Source organism: Gekko japonicus, unplaced genomic scaffold (assembly GCF_001447785.1).
Source record: "Gekko japonicus isolate JY-2015 unplaced genomic scaffold, Gekko_japonicus_V1.1 scaffold568, whole genome shotgun sequence".
Classification (NCBI taxonomy): domain Eukaryota; kingdom Metazoa; phylum Chordata; class Lepidosauria; order Squamata; family Gekkonidae; genus Gekko; species Gekko japonicus.
Genome location: NW_015169190.1, coordinates 700,059 through 719,695, shown reverse-complemented (window position 1 = coordinate 719,695; position 19,637 = coordinate 700,059). Strand labels below are relative to the sequence as shown.

The window sequence follows — 19,637 nt, the reverse complement described above, 5'->3', positions numbered from 1 at the left end:
CCTTCTTGGGGTGTGGGGGGAATCCCATACCTACCTGAAGAAGAAAATTTTCAGGGATCTTCAAAACTTACATTTTTTTCCCTGTAGGAAAATTTGTTATGTGAGAGGTAGAAAAAAATATAGCTAGAAAATGGACACTACTAATTTTTGTAGTGACCAAAAGAAAATGTATTATTTGGACAGAAAGTCTCATACAGTTACAAGAGGACTAGCAGCATATTTGGATAGCAAGTTTAAAACCCTGGGATCTAATGGGATTATACACATAAGAAGAGCCCTGCTGGATCAGACCAGTGATCCATCTAGTCCAGCATCCTGTCTCACATTGTGGCCAGCTACTTTTTCTGGAGGGCCAGCAACAGGGCATAGAAGCCAAGGCCTTCTCCTAATGTTGCCTCTTGGCTCTGGGATTCAGGGCTTTAGTGCCTCTGAACATGGAGGTTCTTCTCAGTCACCATGGCTAGTAGCCATTGATAGACTTATCCTTCATGAATCTATCTAATCCCCCTTTAAGGCTGTTTATTCCTGTGGCCATCACTACATCCTCTGGCAGCGAATTCCACATTTTAATCACTCTCTGTGTAAAGCAGTATTTCCTTTTGTCTGTCCTGAACCTGCTGCCTCTCAGCTTCATTGGATGCCCTCAAGTTCCAGTGTTTTGGGGGAGGGAGAAAAATTTCTCTTTGTCAACCCCCTCAACTCCATGCATATTATACATTATAGCCTATTGATTGTACACAATTAAACCTGTGTAAATACAGTCTCTGAAAACACCTCACTCCTGCAGTACATACGAAATTGCTTTAACACTCTATATGAAGATTTTTAAAAATGTTTACAGCGAGTGAGTTTACAGCGAGTTTACAGCGAGTGAGTAAAATCTTGTTTCAAAAAATCTTTTCCCCATCCCAAAAGAGAAAAATACCAGCACTCCCTAAAGCTTCTAATTTCTCCACTGAAAAATTTGGAAAGGGTACTTGGGGCTAAAACTAAGATATATGTGCTACAGTAGCATAGTATATAGCATTTTGCAGGACTTTTTTTAGTGCTGGGGGAAAGGGACCACCTGGCTCAGTGGCAGAGCATCTGCTTTACATGCAGAAGGTCCCAGGTTCAGTCCTCAGAATCTCCAGTTAAAAGGATCCGGTAGTATGTGACGGGAAATACCTACGCCTGAGACTTTGGAGAGCCGCTCCCAGTCAGGGAGTAATCCATACTGACCTTGATATTATTATTATTATTATTATTATTTCATCACCCTATCCCTGCTTGTGCTGAGCTCTGGGCGGTATACAACAAAAAGGCATAGAACCATGAAAGAAGTATAATAAAGGTAAAGGTTTCTCTTGCTCAAAAGCCAGTCGGATCTGACTCTAGGGATGTGGTGCTCATCTCCCTTTCCAAGCCAGCGCTGTCTGAAGACATTTCCGTGATCACGTGGCCGGCATGACTAGATGCCGAGGCGCACGGAACGCTGTTACCTTCCCACTGAAGTGGTCCCTATTTATCTACTTGCAATTTCTTGCTTTCAAACTGCTAGGTTGGCAGGAACTGAGACCAGAGACGGGAGCTCACTCTGTCATGCGGCACTCGGGTCTCGAACTGCTGAAGTACCGACCTTCCATTCTGCAGTTCAGCGTCTTAACCACTTGAGCCAAGTATACAAAAGTATACAAAACATTAAAATTCCAATCATAACAAAATTAAAATAGGAAAGTTAAAAGAAGACCAGGTTAAAAAGAAGTCCAAGATGGCGCCCCTAGAAATTACATCCCGGTTCTGGACTGCCTGGCCACTTTCTGGGCAGGGAGAGAGGAAGCAGAAGATCGGGGGGGTGGGGGGTGGAGAGAAACGGATAGACCAGGGGTGTCAAACTAATTCGTCACGAGGGCCAGATCTGACATCAATGTCACTTTGTCGGGCCGTGCCACGTGTGCCCTGAAACATAATGCCAGGTCCTGGAGGTATACACTGTATAAAGGGCAGCAGCTGGTAAGCTCCGAGTTGGTGTATTCTCACTGCAAGGCCCCATGGGCTGGGAGGGGTGTGCAAAGGAAAACCCACACGGCAGCAGGCTGGAGAGGCAGAGGTGCAGCACTGGGCAGACACTCCCGCACTGCTTGACTGCTGCAGATGAGGTTGTTCCACTGTGCTGAAGCCACAAAGGCTCCATTGCACCAGTTGCTCGCGAGCTGCCTAAGAGCCCTGGATGGGCCGGTTCTGGCCCCCAGGCCCGATGTTTGACACCCCTGGGATAGACCAATCGCTTCACTCAGTAGAAGAACGCATCAAGTATTCACGGGAGTTTTGCAGTTTTCCTTGTAGAAAACAAAAGCATTTGTTCTTTTAAGTTTCATAAATATTCCAAATTAGTACAGTTTTATATGCTAAATGTGTTATAATTCATGGTGTTTATGTTGCTAAAGGGGTATAATTAATTGAGACTTAATGGGGGGAAAGGATTGCATATTTTGATCCCGCCCACCGAGTTTATTCCCTCCTGCTCCCCCCCCCAAAAAAAAGGATGGTGGGACCAGTAAGGTTTCCCCCCCTACATGTTAGAAATGCATGAAAATTAACATCTAGAGTGTAAACATTGAGTAGTAATACCATGTTTGAAGTACTGCTGATTCCAGTATAACAACCATTAAAGGCACAGACCCAGGTGTCTTTCTCTGCCTTACTGGAAAGCCTAAACTTGGTCTGTCTCTTGTAGAAATTGAAATTATTTGCATGTAGAAAACCAAGCAGTCAGAGAGCAGCATCCTGGCCTAGCTCTATCCGCCCCCCACCCCCGATCTTCTGCTTCCTCTTCCCCTGCCCAGAAAGGGGCCAGGCAGTCCTAGGGGTGCCATCTTGGACTTCTGTGTGCAGGGAATTTTGTTTGACCAACAGTCCATGTGATACTCCAACTTGTAGTCCTGACCTGTTACAGTTGGAGAAGAAGCAAAAATTTCCCACTTTCAGCTTTGGCTTTGGAAGGCGATAAAAATCAATGGTTCTTTGTAATACTTTAAGAAATATTTTTTTGGCCCTGTTAGACTGTGGTCCGTGCCTTGTATTTGGGTTCATAATTACTTGCGTTACAGGATTTCTGGCAGGAGGAATGATCGTACACCATCTCCATGGCTATAGATAGTAATTAATCGATAATGGTTAAAAGACAGGGGTTTTCTTTGTTTTTTAATAGACCTGGAAGTGATGGAGCCTTTAATTGAAGAAGGCGCGGAAGATGAGCAGCAAGACGAAGGTGAAGGCGTGGAAGAAGGTGAAGATAAGGAAAAGAAAACGTTGCTGCCCGCAGAAAAGAAATACCAGCTTGAGGAGGAAGAAGGCATTACGTAAGTACCATACTCCTCCTCGGAGACTTAAAAAAAAAAGAGCAATTTATTTCTTTTCTTTCCTATGGCTGCCGTAGATATGCACCATTGGTAAGGTTGCCAACCCCCAGGTGGAACCTGGAGCTCTCCTGCTGTTACATTTGATCTCCAGATGATGGCGCTCGGTTCCCCTTTGGAAGGTGGATTCTGTGGCATTGTACCCTGCTGAAGTCCCTCCCCTTCTCAAACCCCGCCCTCTTCCCAGACTCCACCCCTCAAATCTCCAGGTATTTCTCCACCCAGAGCTGGCAACACATTGTGGCAATTGTGCTTAGGCTATTTGCTTCTTAATGATGCAGTTTTTCCAGCTTACAGATGGTATTCTGTGGTCTCTGGTTTTCTTTCCCCCCCAGGTACATACAAACGCTCATTCACCTCCTCAAAGGGAACATTGGGACTGGACTTCTAGGCCTTCCACTTGCAATAAAAAATGCAGGCCTTGTGGTAAGTGCTAGCCAGTTCCTATAACAATAATATTTCTGGGGAAACTGTTTTGGGGGGGAAGGAGGAGGAGGAGGAGGAGGAGATCGGATTTATACCCCACCCTTCACTACCCGAAGGAGTCTCAGAGCGGCTTACAATCTCCTTTCCCTTCCCCTCCCCACAACAGACACCCTGTGAGGTAGGTGGGGCTGAGAGAACTGCTCTTGATAAAACAGCCCTGAGAGAACTGTGGCTTGCCCAAGGTCACCCAGCAGCTGCAAGTGGAGGAGTGGGGAATCAAACCTGGTTCTCCCAGATTAGAGTCCGTGCTCCTAACCACTGTACCAAGCTGGAGGAGCCACCTGCTTTGTGTTCTGAAAGTCCTAGGTTCAGTCCCTTCCATCTCCACTTAAAAGATCAAAAGCAGCAGAAGCTAACCACTGCCTGAGACCCTGGAGGAAGAGTTGCCTGGTTGGAATAGTGAAGGGAGGTAGACCAACAGCCTGACTCTGTGTAAGGCAGCTTGGGATATTGATTCAGATCTTGCCGTAGATGGATTCATGCTGGTAGTCCCCTTGGAGGTAAACTCACTTTCCCATGGCATTGGAGAATTCCCGCTGCCTGACCTATGTTGCATGGTTCTTGTGAAGGTTCAGAAAGTGTGTCTGTTGCAACCCATCCTTCTCCAGCCAGTTTGGTATAGTGGTTAAGAGTGGCAGACTCTAATCTGGAGAACTGGGTTTGATTCCCCACTCCTCCCCATGCAGCCAGCTGGGTGACCTTGGGTCAGTCACAGTTTTCTCAGAGCTTTTCTCTCCAGAGCAGTTCTCTCCGAGCTCTCTCAGCCCCACCTACCTCACAGGGTGTCTGTTGTGGTGAGAGGAAGGGAAGGTGATTGTAAGCATCTCTGAGACTCCTTCGAGTAGTGTAGGGCAGGGTATAAATCCAATCTCCTCCTCCTTCTCCTTCTTCTTCTCCTTCTCCTTTCTTTGAAATGTGGTGGGGAGGAAAATGAGACGTTCGCATGGGCACAGAGCTGCTCCTCTTCACAAGTTTCAGAAATGGCTCCTCACAGAGGCACACCCTAAGTGCTGCCTGCTGACCTCCCTTCCCCCTTCTGCATCTCCTGGTTGCTTGTCTTGAGGGGACAAAAACTCGTTCTTCAGAATGAGGGGATTAATACCAGCTAGAGCTCCTGTACAACTCTGCCGCTCCACCGCAACAGCTTTGCTCACCTGAGGTACCACCCTGCAAGTGGGCAAGATTGGCAGCTGCCCATTCGCATGCATTCTCAGTGATGACTCCCGCCTTGTGGAATGGCCTGCCTGGGAGGTCAGGAAGCCCCCCCCCCACTTTTTATCATTCCGCCAAATGTGTAAAGCCAAAATGTTCAAGGCGGCATTCTGGAAAAAGAGGTTGAACTGCAGTAGAATGAACAGCCCAAGGGAGGGCAGGTTTATGATGGAATAGCCCACTGCAACAACATCACCTACTTGTACTGAATTATTTTTGCCTTGTTATCCCCTTTCTGCATTATCTATAGTTTACCTGCCTTAGGTAGTTTGTTTGCATTGCGCCAGAATTCTGCAATCCAAATCCTACTGCACTGTACATTGGTTGCCTTATACTGTCAGATCACACCACTTTCCCCCCTGTAATCCGTGTTGAGACTCCGTGAGAAAGGTGGACTATAAACAAAGTATATGTGATCAGATTCCTTGCAGCATGGTAGAGGATGCTGAATTTTGTACACTAGCAGTGTAAGGAAACAAAATTCCAGATGTGGGGAGCCGGAATGGACAGAAGCAAGAACTCTATTCTAGTTTTGATTTTTAACCTCTTTTTGCATCAGGCTTTTCTGTCAAAGAGGCAATCCTTGCTTCCCTCTCTTTCGTTTGGCGTGCCAGGGCAAAGGGGAAACTGAGAAGTCCATATTGGCAGTTGGAATTGGGAGAACCTCTGATGGTAGCATCTCCCACAGCGGTGGTTTCTAACGCATATATAGCCTGCAGGTGCATCTGCTTGTAAGAAGAAGAGAAGAGATTGGATTTATACCCCGCCCTTCATTACTCGAAGGTGTCTCAGAGTGGCTTACAATCTCCTTTCCCTTCTCCTCCCTACAACAGACAACCTGTGAGGTAGGTGGGGCTGAGAGAGCTCTTTCCAGAACAGCTGTGAAAGAACTGTGACTGACCCAAGGTCACACCAGCAGCTGCATGTGGAGCAGTGGGGAATCAAACCCGGTTCTCCCAAGTTAGAGTCAGCGCTCCTAACCACTACACCAGACTGAAAGAGTCGGTGTGCCAGGGAACCAGTGGCTGGGTAAACATGTGACTTCAATCACCTGTTCAGCTGTATGTGCATTGAATGTAACGTGAGAATTACTCAATACAGGTATAAAGAAGAATCAGGTGTACACTGTATATAGGTTGCACGTGTGTGCTCTGTAACTTGTGAGTGGAGCTAGAGTCTTGCTGGTGACATTTCGGAGCAAAGATCTGGAGATCAACCTTGCTGGCTCTTCTGATCTGGATGTGCACTTCTTTCTGAGCACAATAAGCGCTAGAAACTTGCATGCTCTGTTGAAAGTGGGGGCTCCCGCAAAGCGCAAAATATCAAATTTCAAATTCAGTATCAAATTCTTTCCCTCCCTCCTCCATTGCTATTGAGTTTCGGGTGCAATATAAGCAAAGAGTACTCTGTAAGGTTTTTAGATACTAATTTGGTATATCTTTTTAAAAATGCCTTCCCCATACAGCTTGGACCAATCAGCCTCGTGATCATTGGGATGGTGTCTGTTCACTGCATGCACATCCTGGTTCGGTGCAGTCATAATCTATGTCAAAGGTAAGCGGCGGTGGAGAACCGAACTCATTTTCTTCCAGACTTTAGTGAGAGATTCCCCCGCTTTCCCTCTCATCTCGGATGCATGCTTGTGAGCTTGTGACTGGGGTCTTGTCTGTTTTTCCCTTTGGAGTTTTACCTGATCTCGGGAAGAGGCTTTTATCTGCTCTTAAGTTTCCCCACAAAGAAAGGCTGAAGGAGCTGGGTATGTTTAGCCTGGAGAGGAGACAACTGAGAGGTGATACGATAACCATCTTCATGTACTTGAAGGGCTGTCATAGAGAGGATGGTACGGAGTTGTTTTCTGTTGCCCCAGAAGGTCGGACCAGAGCCAACAGGTTGAAATTAAATCAGAAGAATTTTTTGGCGAAAGATTAGGAAGAACTTCCTGACAGTTAGAGCGGTCCCTCAGTAGAACAGGCTTCCTCGGGAGGTGTTGGGCTCTCCTTCTTTGGAGGTTTTTAAACAGAGGCTAGATGGCCATCTGACAGCAATGCTGATAGTGTGAACTGAGGCAGATCATGAGAGGGAGGGCAGGGAGGGTTGTATCAGTGCTTAGTTCTTGTGGCCCTTTCTTACATGCCCAGGGAAATGCTGACTGCCACTTTGGGGTGAGGAAGCAGTTTTTCTCCAGACCAGTTTGGCTGGAGATCCTGGAGGTTTTTTTGTCATCTTCTGGGTGTGGAATAGGGGTCACCAGGGTGTGTGGAGGGGGAGGTATTTGTGAATTTCCTGCATTGTGAAGGGGGTTGGACTAGATGACCCTGAGGTACCTTCCAACTCTATGATTCTATGATGGTGTCTTGTGTATGGCTTGCTTCCCCCAATGTATATGGCCCTGTTTGAGTTGCTTAATTTGAAATGCATCGACGCCTACCCCGTCTTGCTTGCCAATTGTGAGTGCGTTTTCGTAAGCGAGGCACAGTCCCCTTTTAGCAAAATTCCATTTTGGTCAGTAACTCTCAATGAGGAAATGCTTACTCTTCCCCTCTTCCTTTCTTTTGTTTTCCCCTTCCCCTTTTAGGTTGAAAAAGACTTCCTTAGGGTACAGTGACACAGTGAGCTATGCAATTGAATTGGGTCCCTTTGACAGCTTCCAGAAGAGAGCCGCTTGGGGAAGGTAAGCACCTCTTCAGAGAGCCAGTTTGGTGTAGTGGTTAGGAGCGCAGACTCTAATTTGGGAGAACCGGGTTTGATTTCCCACTCCTCCGCGTGCAGCTGCTGGTGTGACCTTGGGTCAGTCACAAGTTCTCTCAGAGCTGTTCTCTCAAGTGCAGCCCTGGAAAGAGCTCTCTCAGCCCCACCTACCTCACAGAGTGCCTTTTGTGGGGAGGGGAAGGGAAAGGAGATTGTAAGCCGCTCTGAGACTCCTTCAGGTAGTGAAGGGCAGGGTATAAATCCAGTCTCCTCCTCCTCTTCCTTCATTACCTTTGTTTTTATTCATTCAATTTATATCCTGCTCCTTTCCCCATCAAGCAGGGCTTCAGGGTGGCTTCCAACAATTAAATATACAGTAAAATCAGTATTACAGTTTAAAAATCCAGAATTCCAAATTGAAACCTAAACCATCAATTACTACATTTAGAGAATTGACATGATGGGTTGCCAGTTTAAAAGAAAGTATGTGAGCGTAATGCTGCCAGACACTCCGGGAAAAAGAAAAAACCTGCAACTTTGCACGATCAGGGCCAAATCAAATGCAGACTTCTTATTCCCATTCGTAAAGTCAGACTGCGGCAGACTTTGCCCAGCAGTGAATACAGAGGATGCCACAATAATGTGGGGTTGCCTCTGTGGAATAGGTCCCATTTGGATGGTAATAAAACTGGCTTCCCAGTAGTACACGGGCTGCATGTCTAACAGTGTAATCCTAAATAGAGTTACGCCATCTAAGTCCACTGAGGTCAATGGGCTTTGGAAGGTGTAACTCTGCTTAGGACTGCTTTGTTGGGGACGGTACCTGTTGTGACCCCGCCCCCAAGTTCCAAAGCTGTTTTATGAACGGTGACAGACTAAATATACCGGAGGCACTGCCCTGACCCGGATGGCCCAGGCTAGACTGATCTCATCAGTGCCTGAAAAGCTAAGCAGGGTTGGCTCTGGTTAGTAGTTAGATGGGAGACCACTAAGGAAGTCCAGGGTTGCTACGCAGAGGCGGGCAATGGCAAGCCGCCTCTGTTTGTCTCTCGCCTCGAAAACCCTCTGGTGTTGCCAAAAGTCAGCTGCAACTTGACAGCATTTTCCACTCCCACAAACTTTTATATCACCTGTGCTGGATGCTGGGCACAGTTTGCATTCTGAGTTTATGAACTCTAAGGTGAAGTTTGTGTTTTCCCCCCCATGCCAACAACGTGGTTACAATTCAACCATGCAATACCAAAGATACATAATAAAACAGTCTCAAAACACTTGACTATGTGAGCACTTCCGAAAATAAATCTGAACTATCAGAACAGAAAAAACACCTCTTTTGTGCATGGGCACTGAATAGTATCTTCGTTTTTAGCAGTATAATCAATTACAGGAAACCACAGTTCCACAAAATGTGAGTTCTCTGGAGAGTCAATTTTATCCATTATATAAATGTCCCATACCTTATTATACCAAGCAGAAACTGTTGGTACCTTTGGGTTTTTCAAAGAAGAAGCAATTGCCATTCGACCTACTGCACATAACATTGCTATTAAGTCTTAATTGCAGGTATCATTTTATCCAGCCAAACATTAAGTAGCATTATCTCAGGTCTAAAAGGAATTAGGCAGCCAGTTACCACTGTTATCCTAGTTCTAACGTACAGAGCAATGCAATGTGCCAAAGGCAGTTGGCATGATAGTTATTTAATGGAGTTTTGACATTGTTGTTGGACGAAATAACTTTGTCATCTCTCTTGGAAAAGATAGCTGGAGATTCAGTCGCTTTCACTTAGCACAAGCAGACAGTGAGGAGAGCAAGAGTCCAGCCGCACCTTAAAGACGAACAAAATTTGTGGCAAGGGATGTGCTTTCGTGAGTCACTGCTCACTTCTTCAGATCTCGCTAGAAGGAGTGAGCAGTGAAGAAGTGAGCAGTGACTCACGAAAGCACATCCCTTGCCACAAATTTTGTTCGTCTTTAAGGTGCGACTGGACTTTTCTCTTTTCTACTGCTATAGACAGACTAACATGGCTACCCATCTTGGTCTTAGACAGTGAGGAGTAATTTTAGCCCTTCTGCAAAAACTCTCCGTGCGTGGAAATCTCCTCTGGGATCCAGCTCCCTGAGTTACCACAAGATGCCTGGTGATGCAGTTGCTGTCCCCTTAAGGAAGTACATTGTTTGTGGTGACATGCATGTGCTTTTTTGGGGGAGGGGGGAATGTTTAAAGTCTTTTGCATGCTTCGGAGCTCATCCTTTGAGGATGTGCTCTGGAAGTGATACCAATAGACGTGTGAACTTGACTAGTGACTGCATTGGTCACCTCGTTTCTTCTGGCTTGCAGATCTCTGTCTGAAATATTCTTCTGCTTGAGGGGTGTGTGACCATGGAGAGGCCATCACTCTTGCCCCCAAAGAATTCAGTGGTGGTGGTGAAGAAAAGTAGCATCAAGTTATAGCTGACTTATGGTGACCCAATAGGGTTTTCATTTTATTTTTATTCCTTTTATTTTTATTTTATTGCATTTATAGCCCACCCTCCCCGCAAGCGGGCTCAGGGCGGCTCACATTACTTGGCCCCCAACGTGCCAAAATTCATATAACAATTAAAACATTTAAAACATCCAACATTTAGTTGGAAACAAGACAAGGTACTTGAAAATTGAGGAATGGATAAAGAAATTGCTTTTTATGGTTGAAATGGACAAAATGACAAGAAAATTTAAACATTTGGAGGCTGAAGAATTTTTTTGAAGATTGGAAGGACTTTAAAGAATATCTAGAGAAATATTGGGACTTAAAGAACAATTTATTTTGCTTTGATAATTATTGAAAATTAGTAGATAAATATATAAGTACAACAGCTGAAAGATAAGTTACCGGTAGATGTATAAAGAAACAGAGAGGTTAGAAGTAACTCTAAGGATAGAGCTGGAGGTTGGAGCACTGTGGGAAGCCATAAGGGGGGGGGGGGAGAAAGGAGAAAAAGGATGTATAACAATATAATTTGTGATATATGTGTGATTTTTATTAAAAAAACATCCAACATTTAAAACCATTTAACAATCGACAATTGCAAGAAAGTGCAATGATAGTTATTAAAACAAGATGGCATGCTTTAAAATGCAGGGCAAAATTCATGGCAAGAGATGTTCGGAGGTGGTTTAAGAACATGAGAGATCATAACATATTGGATCTGGCCAATGGCCCATCCAGTCTAACAGTCTGTACCACACAGTGGCCAAAAATACCAGATGCCATCAGGAGGTCCAGCAGTGGGGCCAGGACACTAGAAGCCCTCCCACTGTTGCCCCCCCAAGCACCAAGAATACAGAGCATCACTGCCCCCAACAATAGCCACTGATGGACCTCTGCTCCATATGTTTATCCAATCCCCTCTTGAAGCCATCTACCCTTGTAGCCACCCCCACTTCTGTTTGCCATTGCCTGCCTCTGCATAGCAACCCTGGACTTACATGGTCCAAGTACTAACCAGGGCTGACCCTGCTTAGCTCCCAAGATCCGACGAGAACAGGCTAGCCTGGGCGATCCACGCCAGGGCAGGATTCAACACTCTTTTCAAAGCCTTTGTTTCTTTTCATTCCGGCTGTTGTCAAAGTGATCTCCTTCCACTCCTCTTGAGCATCTTGAGCTTCTTTGAGTGCAGAGCCTTGGGCTCCGACTTGGATTTCTGAATAGTGCCTCCTTAACATAGAAGTACTCACAGAGCCACTCCGTTGACCTTGCAGGAATAGCGTCATTGACTTGCAGACGACTTCAGTGCATTTGATTTTTGTCACAGTGCCAGCTGCCTCTCTACAAAGCACGCATCTCTTAACCTTTAGTTGGTTTTTCTTTTCCTCTTAGGTGCATCGTTGACTTCTTCCTGGTGATTACACAGCTGGGCTTCTGCAGCGTCTATATAGTATTTTTAGCAGAAAATATGAAGCATGTAAGTAGCACTGGAGATGAAAATTCTGGGGGAAGGGGGGGTGTTCTTACATTTAATCCCATTTCTGAATTATGTCTATTTTTTAAAAATAAACTTGAATGTGTCCCTTCAGCTGTTGACCCTCTTGTGAGCTTCAGACCAGACTGCTACAGTGTAATGCATCCAGGGCTGCCCTTGATAGCAGTTCGTTTTGTGCTGGCTGAAGAGTCTGTAGTGGGCTACATCCTGACAGTGCTGAGTCGCTGGGAGCAAATGATGCTCTGGCAGGTTGTATTAGCTCCCTGATCTACTACTAGCTGTGGAGACTGAGGGGAACCTCCACACTCAGTGGCAGTAATTCTCTGAATCCCAGAGCCAGGAGGCAACGTCAGAGGAAGGCCTTAGCTTCTATGCCAGTTTGGTGTAGTGGTTAAGAGCGGTGGACCCTAATCTGGAGAACTGGGTTTGATTCCCTGATCCTCTACATGCAGCCAGCTGGGTGACCTTGGGTCAGTCACAGTTCTCTCAGAGCTGTTTTCTCAAGAGCATTTCTCTCAGAGCTCTCTCAGCCCCACTGACCTCACTGGGTGTCTGGTGTGGGGGGAGGAAGGGAAGGCGCTCTGAGGCTCCGAGTGAAGGGTGGGGTATAAATCCAATCTCTTCTTCTATGCTCTGTTGTTGACTGTCCAGAGGAGCTGGTTGGCCACCGTGTGAGACAGGATGCTGGACTAGATGGACTATTTGTCTGGTCCAGCAGGGTTTTTCTTACGCTCTTATGTACTTATGATCTCCTCCAGCACAAGTCACGGTGGTGGTTTTAATGCATTCCCACTGATTCATCACACTGTAGAACCTTAACTGGCATAAGCCTTCCCATGCATGGGTAGGAAAGATCATCTGAAGGTGTCCTAATGATCTTTGTAGAATTTGGAAGTTAAAAATCTCCCAATGTTAAGAAATGTAAACAAAGTTTACATATGCAGGTTTAAGATTTAGCTGTGAACCTACAGGGAAAAAAAATAATCTGTCAACCTTACACATTCTGCAAACCTTCCCAAATGTCTGCCAGTACAACTTTCCTAACAATATTGAACACGAGCATCACTTAGAAGTAAGAAGTCAAAGTAACATCTGCCTCAGGTCCCTTCATCCCCACCCGCTGTTAACAAAGTTTGTCCATTAGTGAAATACCTAATGAGCCAGTTTGGTGTAGTGGTTAAGTGTGCGGACTCTAATCTGGGAGAACCAGGTTTGATTCCCCACTCCTTCACTTGCACCTGGCTGGATGACCTTGCGCAAGCCATAACTCTGGCACAGCTGTTCTTGAAAAAGAGCAGTTTCTGTCAAGAGTTCTCTCAGCCCCACCTACCTCACAGGGTGCCTGTTGTGGGGAGGGGAAGGGAAAGGAGTTTGTAAGCCGCTCTGAGACACCTTTGTGTAGTGAAGGGAGGGGTATAAATCCAATCTCTTCTCTTCTTCTTCAAATGTGCATAGTTTTGATTCTTTTTTTGGGGGAAGGGGAGGCATACTTAGAAGAAGAAGAAGAAATTGCATTTATACCCCACCCTTCACTCAGAGTCTCAGAGCGGCTTACAGCCTCCTTTCCCTTCTCCTCCCCACAACAGACACCCTGTGAGGTAGGTGAGGCTGAGAGAGCTCTTAGAGAACTGCTCTTGAGAGAACAGCTCTGGGAGAACTTGTGACTGACCCAAGGCCACACCAGCAGCTACCTGTGGAGGAGTGGGGAACCAAATCTGGTTCTCCCAGAATAGAGTCCACGCTCCTAACCACTACACAAAACCCCACCTGAAATCCATTTTCTTTTTGTAGGACAAACTTTTGATAAAACAAGCAGATCATCAATGGATAACAATATGACAGCAAAGAATCAGGTTTCCCCCCCAAACACGTGTGAAGAATTTTAAAATCAAGTGTCCTTTTACTGACACTGGGCGTTGCTGCATTCACACACCAAGAGCATAAAGAGAGGGCTTCTTGGTGGCGGCTCCTCCTCCTCCCTCTATTTTCATGGAAGTGTAGGCTACATAAATAAGAGTGTTGTATAGTGGTTAGAGTGTCTGACTAGGATCTGGGAGATCAAGGTTCAGTTGCTCCCTTTGCCCTGGAAGCTCACTGGGTGATCTTGGGCCAGTCATTGATGTAGTGGTTAAGTGCACAGACTCTAATCTGGGAGAACCTGGTTTGATTCCCCACTCCTCCACTTGCAGCTGCCGGATGACCTTGGGCAAGCCATAGTTCTGACAAGAGCTGTTCTCTCGAGCAGTTTCTCTCAGAGCTCTCTCAGCCCCACCTACCTCACAGGGTGTCTGTTGTGGGGAGGGGAAGGGAAAGGAGTTTGTAAGCTGCTCTGAGACTCCCAGTGAAGGGTGGGGTATAAATCCAATCTCCTCCTCCTCCTCCTCATTCTCTCTCACCTTCAGCTACCTCACACGGTTGTTGTCAGGATCAAACTGGGAGCAGAGTGATCTTTCCCAAAAGGTTGTATCAAACCAGGTTTGGCGAAGATCGCATCAAAGCAGGGGAAAACTTAGGAAGGGGGTGACGGAGATACAGTGTGGTGTGGCGGTAATCTAAATTATGCCACTTTAGAGAGGGCCTCTGGAAGGAAGGAACTTGTTGCGCTATAGTTTTCTCTTTGCTTGTGGAAGACCGGTGCCATTCAATAAACTGGCTTGTAATGTGACGTCCTGACAAACCGCAGTGTACCCTTCTACACATCCGAGGTCTGACTCACAAAACCTCATGCTGAAATAAAATTTGTAAACCTTTGCCACAGTTAATACGAACAGTGATTTAACAAACCAGCTGTGAACCCCAGCTTGAAATCCGGGCTTGGTACCAACCGGCTCTGGTTTGAACCGTCTGCATTCGTTTGTTGCAACGGCATAGGATTTGATTGAACTGTGGTCGGTCGCACTATCTTAACACAATCCCAGAGTTAAACGCTGCAGGAGAGAGTACAGAATCCTGTGTGTGTTTGCACAGATGTCAATCCCACCGAGTTCAACGGGATTTGACCAGTGGGTCTGCAGAGAACTACAGCCTTACCTGTTGGTGGCTTGGCGTATTGGCTTAATGATTTGATGCGCATCAGTGGCTCTTTTAAGGCAGCCAGCGCATACCGCCCTAGGCGTATTCCATTTCAGGATACTCTTCACGGAACTGGGATTCCAGCTTAATTGTACAGACTGCCCTGTAGGGGGCACCAAAGGGACAGCTATTGGTATTTATTGTCCCTGTAATGGTACTTCTGAAATGGGGGGGGGGGGGGGGGAAGATCTCTATTGTAGTTGACAAGTGGGCGCTTCAAAAGTACCGATGGTAATAAGTTATAAATCGCTGCTCGGCTTGCGTTCTTCCCTCCTAACCTCTCCTCACAATGTAACCCTCCCTCCATCTTGTGCTCCCGTGCATGAAGAGAATCAGAGATGCTTCCTGCCACAGTCTTAGAGCCAAACCAGATGTGACGGCATCCTCATGGCTGCCACGAAGATGCTGCCGCCATTTAAAAAGCCTTTAAGAATGCTGTGGAGGCTGAAGTGCACTTACCTCTCCCCTCCCTCACCATATCTTATCAAGTGCCAAAATGCCCCCCCGCCCCCCCCCATGCCCTCAATGGAGATTTTAAATTTGGGGTTTTTTAAAAAAATGTATTTTATCTGCATTCTAAGCTGCCTTGAGTTCCTTAAGATAGAAAGGCAAGCTAATAAATGTTTTGAATAAATAAGTACAAATGTGTTTTAACTCCCTGTTTTTAAAGACTTGGGTCCAAAGAACTGCATGGGAGGGGCTACAACAAATTTAGAGTCCAGTGACTCTAGAGTCCAATGACAAATTTAGAGTCCAACGATAAAGCGGGCGTGCGCGCGAACGCTCATCCCTTGAATAAACCTTTGTTGGTCTTAAAGGTGCCGCTGGACTCTAAATTTGTTGTGCTGCTTCAGACCAACACGGCTGACGAACTGGATCTATCTACATGTGGGGGCGGGGGGGTTTGCTTCTCTTCCTTCTTGAGGTTCAGGGGACCCCTGAATGGTGTGCAGTGCAGGGGACCGTGTGGAACAGAATCGGACCCCCCCCCCCCCGGTTGTATAAGCAAAAGCGCCTTGTGCTAAAAACCATTGTTTTAGAGCTGGGGTTGAACACATGAACCCATGAAGCTGCCTTATACCGAATCAGACCCTTGGGCCATCAAGGTCAGTATTGTCTGCTCAGACCGGCAGCAGCTCTCCAGGGTCTCAGGCAGAAGAGGTCTTCCACTTCACCTCCTGCCTGGTCCTTTTCAGTGGAGGTGCCAGGGATCGAACCTGGGACCTTCTGCATGCCAAGCAGATTCTCTGCTACTGAGCCATGGCCCCTCTATTGTTGTCTATATTAATATTAATGTTGGTGTAGTGGCTAGTGTCCCAGGCTAGATTAATCTGGGAGGCCTGGGTTCAGATCACCGCTTTGCCTTGGAAGCTTGCCGCATGACCTTGGGCCTGCCTCGCTTACTCAGCCTCGCCTGTTGTGAGCCTCAGCTGGGGAGTGAAGAACGTGTATGCTGCTCTGAGCCTTCTTGGAGGAAGGGTGGGTTAGAAACCGGGATGAGTCATGTCTGTTTGAAGCGAACCACCTTGGAAGCTTCCCCCAGTGAATAAGGGTCTACATCACAGTCATATGCCTGAAGTTTTGAGCCTTAGCAACTTAGTAGCTGCTGTACCTACTAGTGTTTTCCATTGAGGGTATGGGAAAGGTGTTTCCCCATTCACACACAGTCAGATGATGATGATGAAGAAGAGGAGGAGGAGGAGGAGACTGGATTTATATCCCGCCCTTCACTTGGAGTCTCAGAGCAGCTTACAAACTCCTTCCCCTTCCCCTCCCCACAACAGGCCCCCCCATGACGTAGGTGGGGCTGAGAGAGCTCTTGAGAGAACAGCGCTTGTCAGAACTATGGCTTGCCCAAGGTCATCCAGCAGGTGCAAGTGGAGGCATGGGGAATCAAACCCGGTTCTCCCAGATTAGAGTCCATGCACTTAAACACTACACCATACTGGCTCTCATTTCTGTGTTTTTTGCTGATGGACTTAGGAGCCCACAACCTTGTCTTAGGAATGTATTCAGAGCTGGATCCTGACAGCATGATAAACCAGAGTTTGGTCCAACCCTGATAAATTGTGACATCTGAATGCAGATGATCAAAGAAACTGGAGTTCATCAGGTACCAAGCTAGGTCTTATTTAATTATTGTATTCATTTATACTCCCTCTTTGTCTCCAGTGGGGACCCAAGGGGGCTTCCATCATTCTCCTCTCCTCCATTTTATTCTCACAACAACCCTGTGAGGTAGGTTAGGCTGAGAGAGTGTGACTGGCCCAAGGTCAGCCAGCGAGCCTCCATGGCAGTGCAGAATGCTAGTGCAGAATGCAGCAGTGAGGGTGTTGATGGCGGGCTCATATCCACCCGGTGCTGCGCGAACTGCACTGGCTCCCTATTGGATTCCAGATCGGTTTCAAGGTGCTGGTGCTTACCTTTAAAGCCCTATATGGCAAGGGGCCAGCATACCTTCGAGTCTGCCTCTCCCCATATGAGCCCCGGAGGGCACTGAGGTCCACAAATCAGCATCTGTTTGTGGTTCCCGGCCCCAGGGACGTCCAGCTAGCCTCAACCAGGGCCAGGGCTTTTTCAGCCCTGGCCCCTGCCTGGTAGAATGAGCTCCCATGTGGGATCAGGGCCCTGTGGGACTTATTGCAGTTCCGCAGAGCCTACAAGATGGAGCTCTTCCGCTGGCCATTTGAGGCAGTGGACGTCCCTTCCCCCCCCCCCCAGCTTCTCTGGCCCTAGCTTTTCCTGGCCAATTGTCTACCAGTGGCCGGATTCTGATTGGTCATCTGACTACTGTTATAGTTAGGCGGCATTTTACGATATTTTATGTGTAAATTGTTATTTTAATATTGCTCGAATTGTATTATTTAACTGTTGGACACCGCCCTGAGCCCATCTGGGGGGGTCAGTATATAAATCTAATAAAATAAATAAATAATAAATATGGCATGAGTAGGGATTCGAACCTGGATCTCCCAGGTACCAGATCTCACCAGACTGGTTTTCAAGCTAGGTTTTGTTGCTGCTTTGACAACTTTGTACTGATTTTGGTTGACATCTGAATTTGCAAACCATGGTTTGTTGAATACGACCATGTTTTCCATGCACTGGACCATAGAAGTGGTCATATAATCAGAATGTTCTTCTGGTTAGGAAGAGGGAAGAAGCAAGCCATCTGGGGTTTATATGCACACTGGAGTTTGTTGATTACCTTTGGTAGACAAACCAGAGTTTGTCATAAAAAAAACCCCTGCAGTTATTGTGAGCTTGAGTTCCATACTTGGCATTTACATACTGAATGATGCTGGGCAACACAGGTTAAAAGGCAATGTGTAAACTAGAAAAAAGTGGAATGCCTTAAAACCACAATAATTGAAGCCCAAATAGAATGCATTCCACAGGTTCGGAAAGGCTCTACCAAGCCTAAAAGAAGGGCTGTGTGGTTAGTAATGCACGTCAAGGAAGTTATAAAAAGTAAAGAGGCTTCTTTTAAAAAGTGGAAGGTCTGCCCCAATGAATTGAACTGGAGGAACCACAGGCTCTGGCAAAAGAAATGTCAGTCAATAATTAGGCCTGCAAAAAGAGATTTTGAGGAGCAGGTTGCTAAAAGCATCAAGACAAACAACAAACATTTAAAAATATATCTGGAGCATGAAACCAGCTACAGAAGCCGTTGGGCCTTTGGATGACCAAGGAATCAAGGGATTGCTAAAGGAAGATGGGGAGGTGGCAGAGAATGCCTTATTTGCTTCTGTGTTTACTGTGGAAAGTGCGGGGCATGTACCCATGCCACAGCCCCTGTTTTCAGGAAGGGAGTCTGAAGAACTGAGCCAAATTAAGATGACCGGATTTGATGTTCTAGACCTCTTGGGGAAATTAAAAACCTATAAGTCTCCAGGTCCTGATGGCATACACCTGAGAGCTTTAAGGAACTCAGGTATGAGATTGTTGACCTACTAAGCTGCATATGTAACCTATCTCTAAATTCAACCACTGTACCAGAAGACAGGAGGGCCTGGCGGGAGCTGGTCCATGGGGTCGCGAAGAGTCGGACTCGACTGTGAGACTGAACAACAACAACCAGAAGACTGGAGAGTAGCAAATGTTACACCAACTTTTAAAAAGGGATCCAGAGGGGAACCAGGGAATTACAGGCCAGTCTGCCTAACATCTGTCCCTGGCAAATGAGTAGAAACTGTAATCAGAGATAGAATAGAGGGACATAGAGGGACAGAGGGAAAATCAGCATGGCTTCTGCAAAGGGAAGTCCTGCCTCACCAACCTTTTGGAGTTCTCTGAGAAAGTGAACAAGGATGTAGACAATGGTGACCCAGTAGACATTATATACTTGGACTTTCAAACGGCTTTTGATAAGGCACCTCACCAAAGACTCCTGAGTAAACGTACCAGTCATGGGATAAGAAGACGTTTTCTCTTATATATTAAAAACTAGTTAAATGACAGTAAGCAAAGAGTGGGAATCAATGGACAGTTCTCACAGTGGAGTGAAGTAAGGAGTGGGGTCCCACAAGGATCAGTACTGGGACTGGGACTGGGACTATTTAATTTATTCGTTAGCATATAGCATACTAATTTTGATTTGGTTATAGAATAGGAAACATTGAAAAATTCCTACATAGTGTTTTGAATATTATAGGCTATTCTTGTGTTAGAACTATGAGTGTATTTTCTTTGTACTATTGAAGTTAATGAAGGGAATTCTAAACATGTAGCATATAACATACTATTCTTGATTTGTTTATAGAAAGGGAAACATAGAAAAATTCCTACATAGTGTTTTGAATACCATAGGCTATTC

The 19,637-nt window shown here is 46.2% G+C and overlaps 1 protein-coding gene across 1 annotated transcript in view; it reads left to right on the top strand.

Moving 5' to 3' along the window:
- SLC36A4 (solute carrier family 36 (proton/amino acid symporter), member 4) overlaps positions 1–19,637 on the top strand; it is a 113,957-nt gene that overhangs the window by 6,098 nt on the left and 88,222 nt on the right. The window contains exons 2-6 of the mRNA XM_015416226.1: positions 3,191–3,341; positions 3,734–3,824; positions 6,562–6,650; positions 7,672–7,767; positions 11,647–11,731. Coding sequence (XP_015271712.1) covers positions 3,191–3,341; positions 3,734–3,824; positions 6,562–6,650; positions 7,672–7,767; positions 11,647–11,731 — 512 coding nt within the window. The remainder of the gene's footprint in view (positions 1–3,190; positions 3,342–3,733; positions 3,825–6,561; positions 6,651–7,671; positions 7,768–11,646; positions 11,732–19,637) is intronic.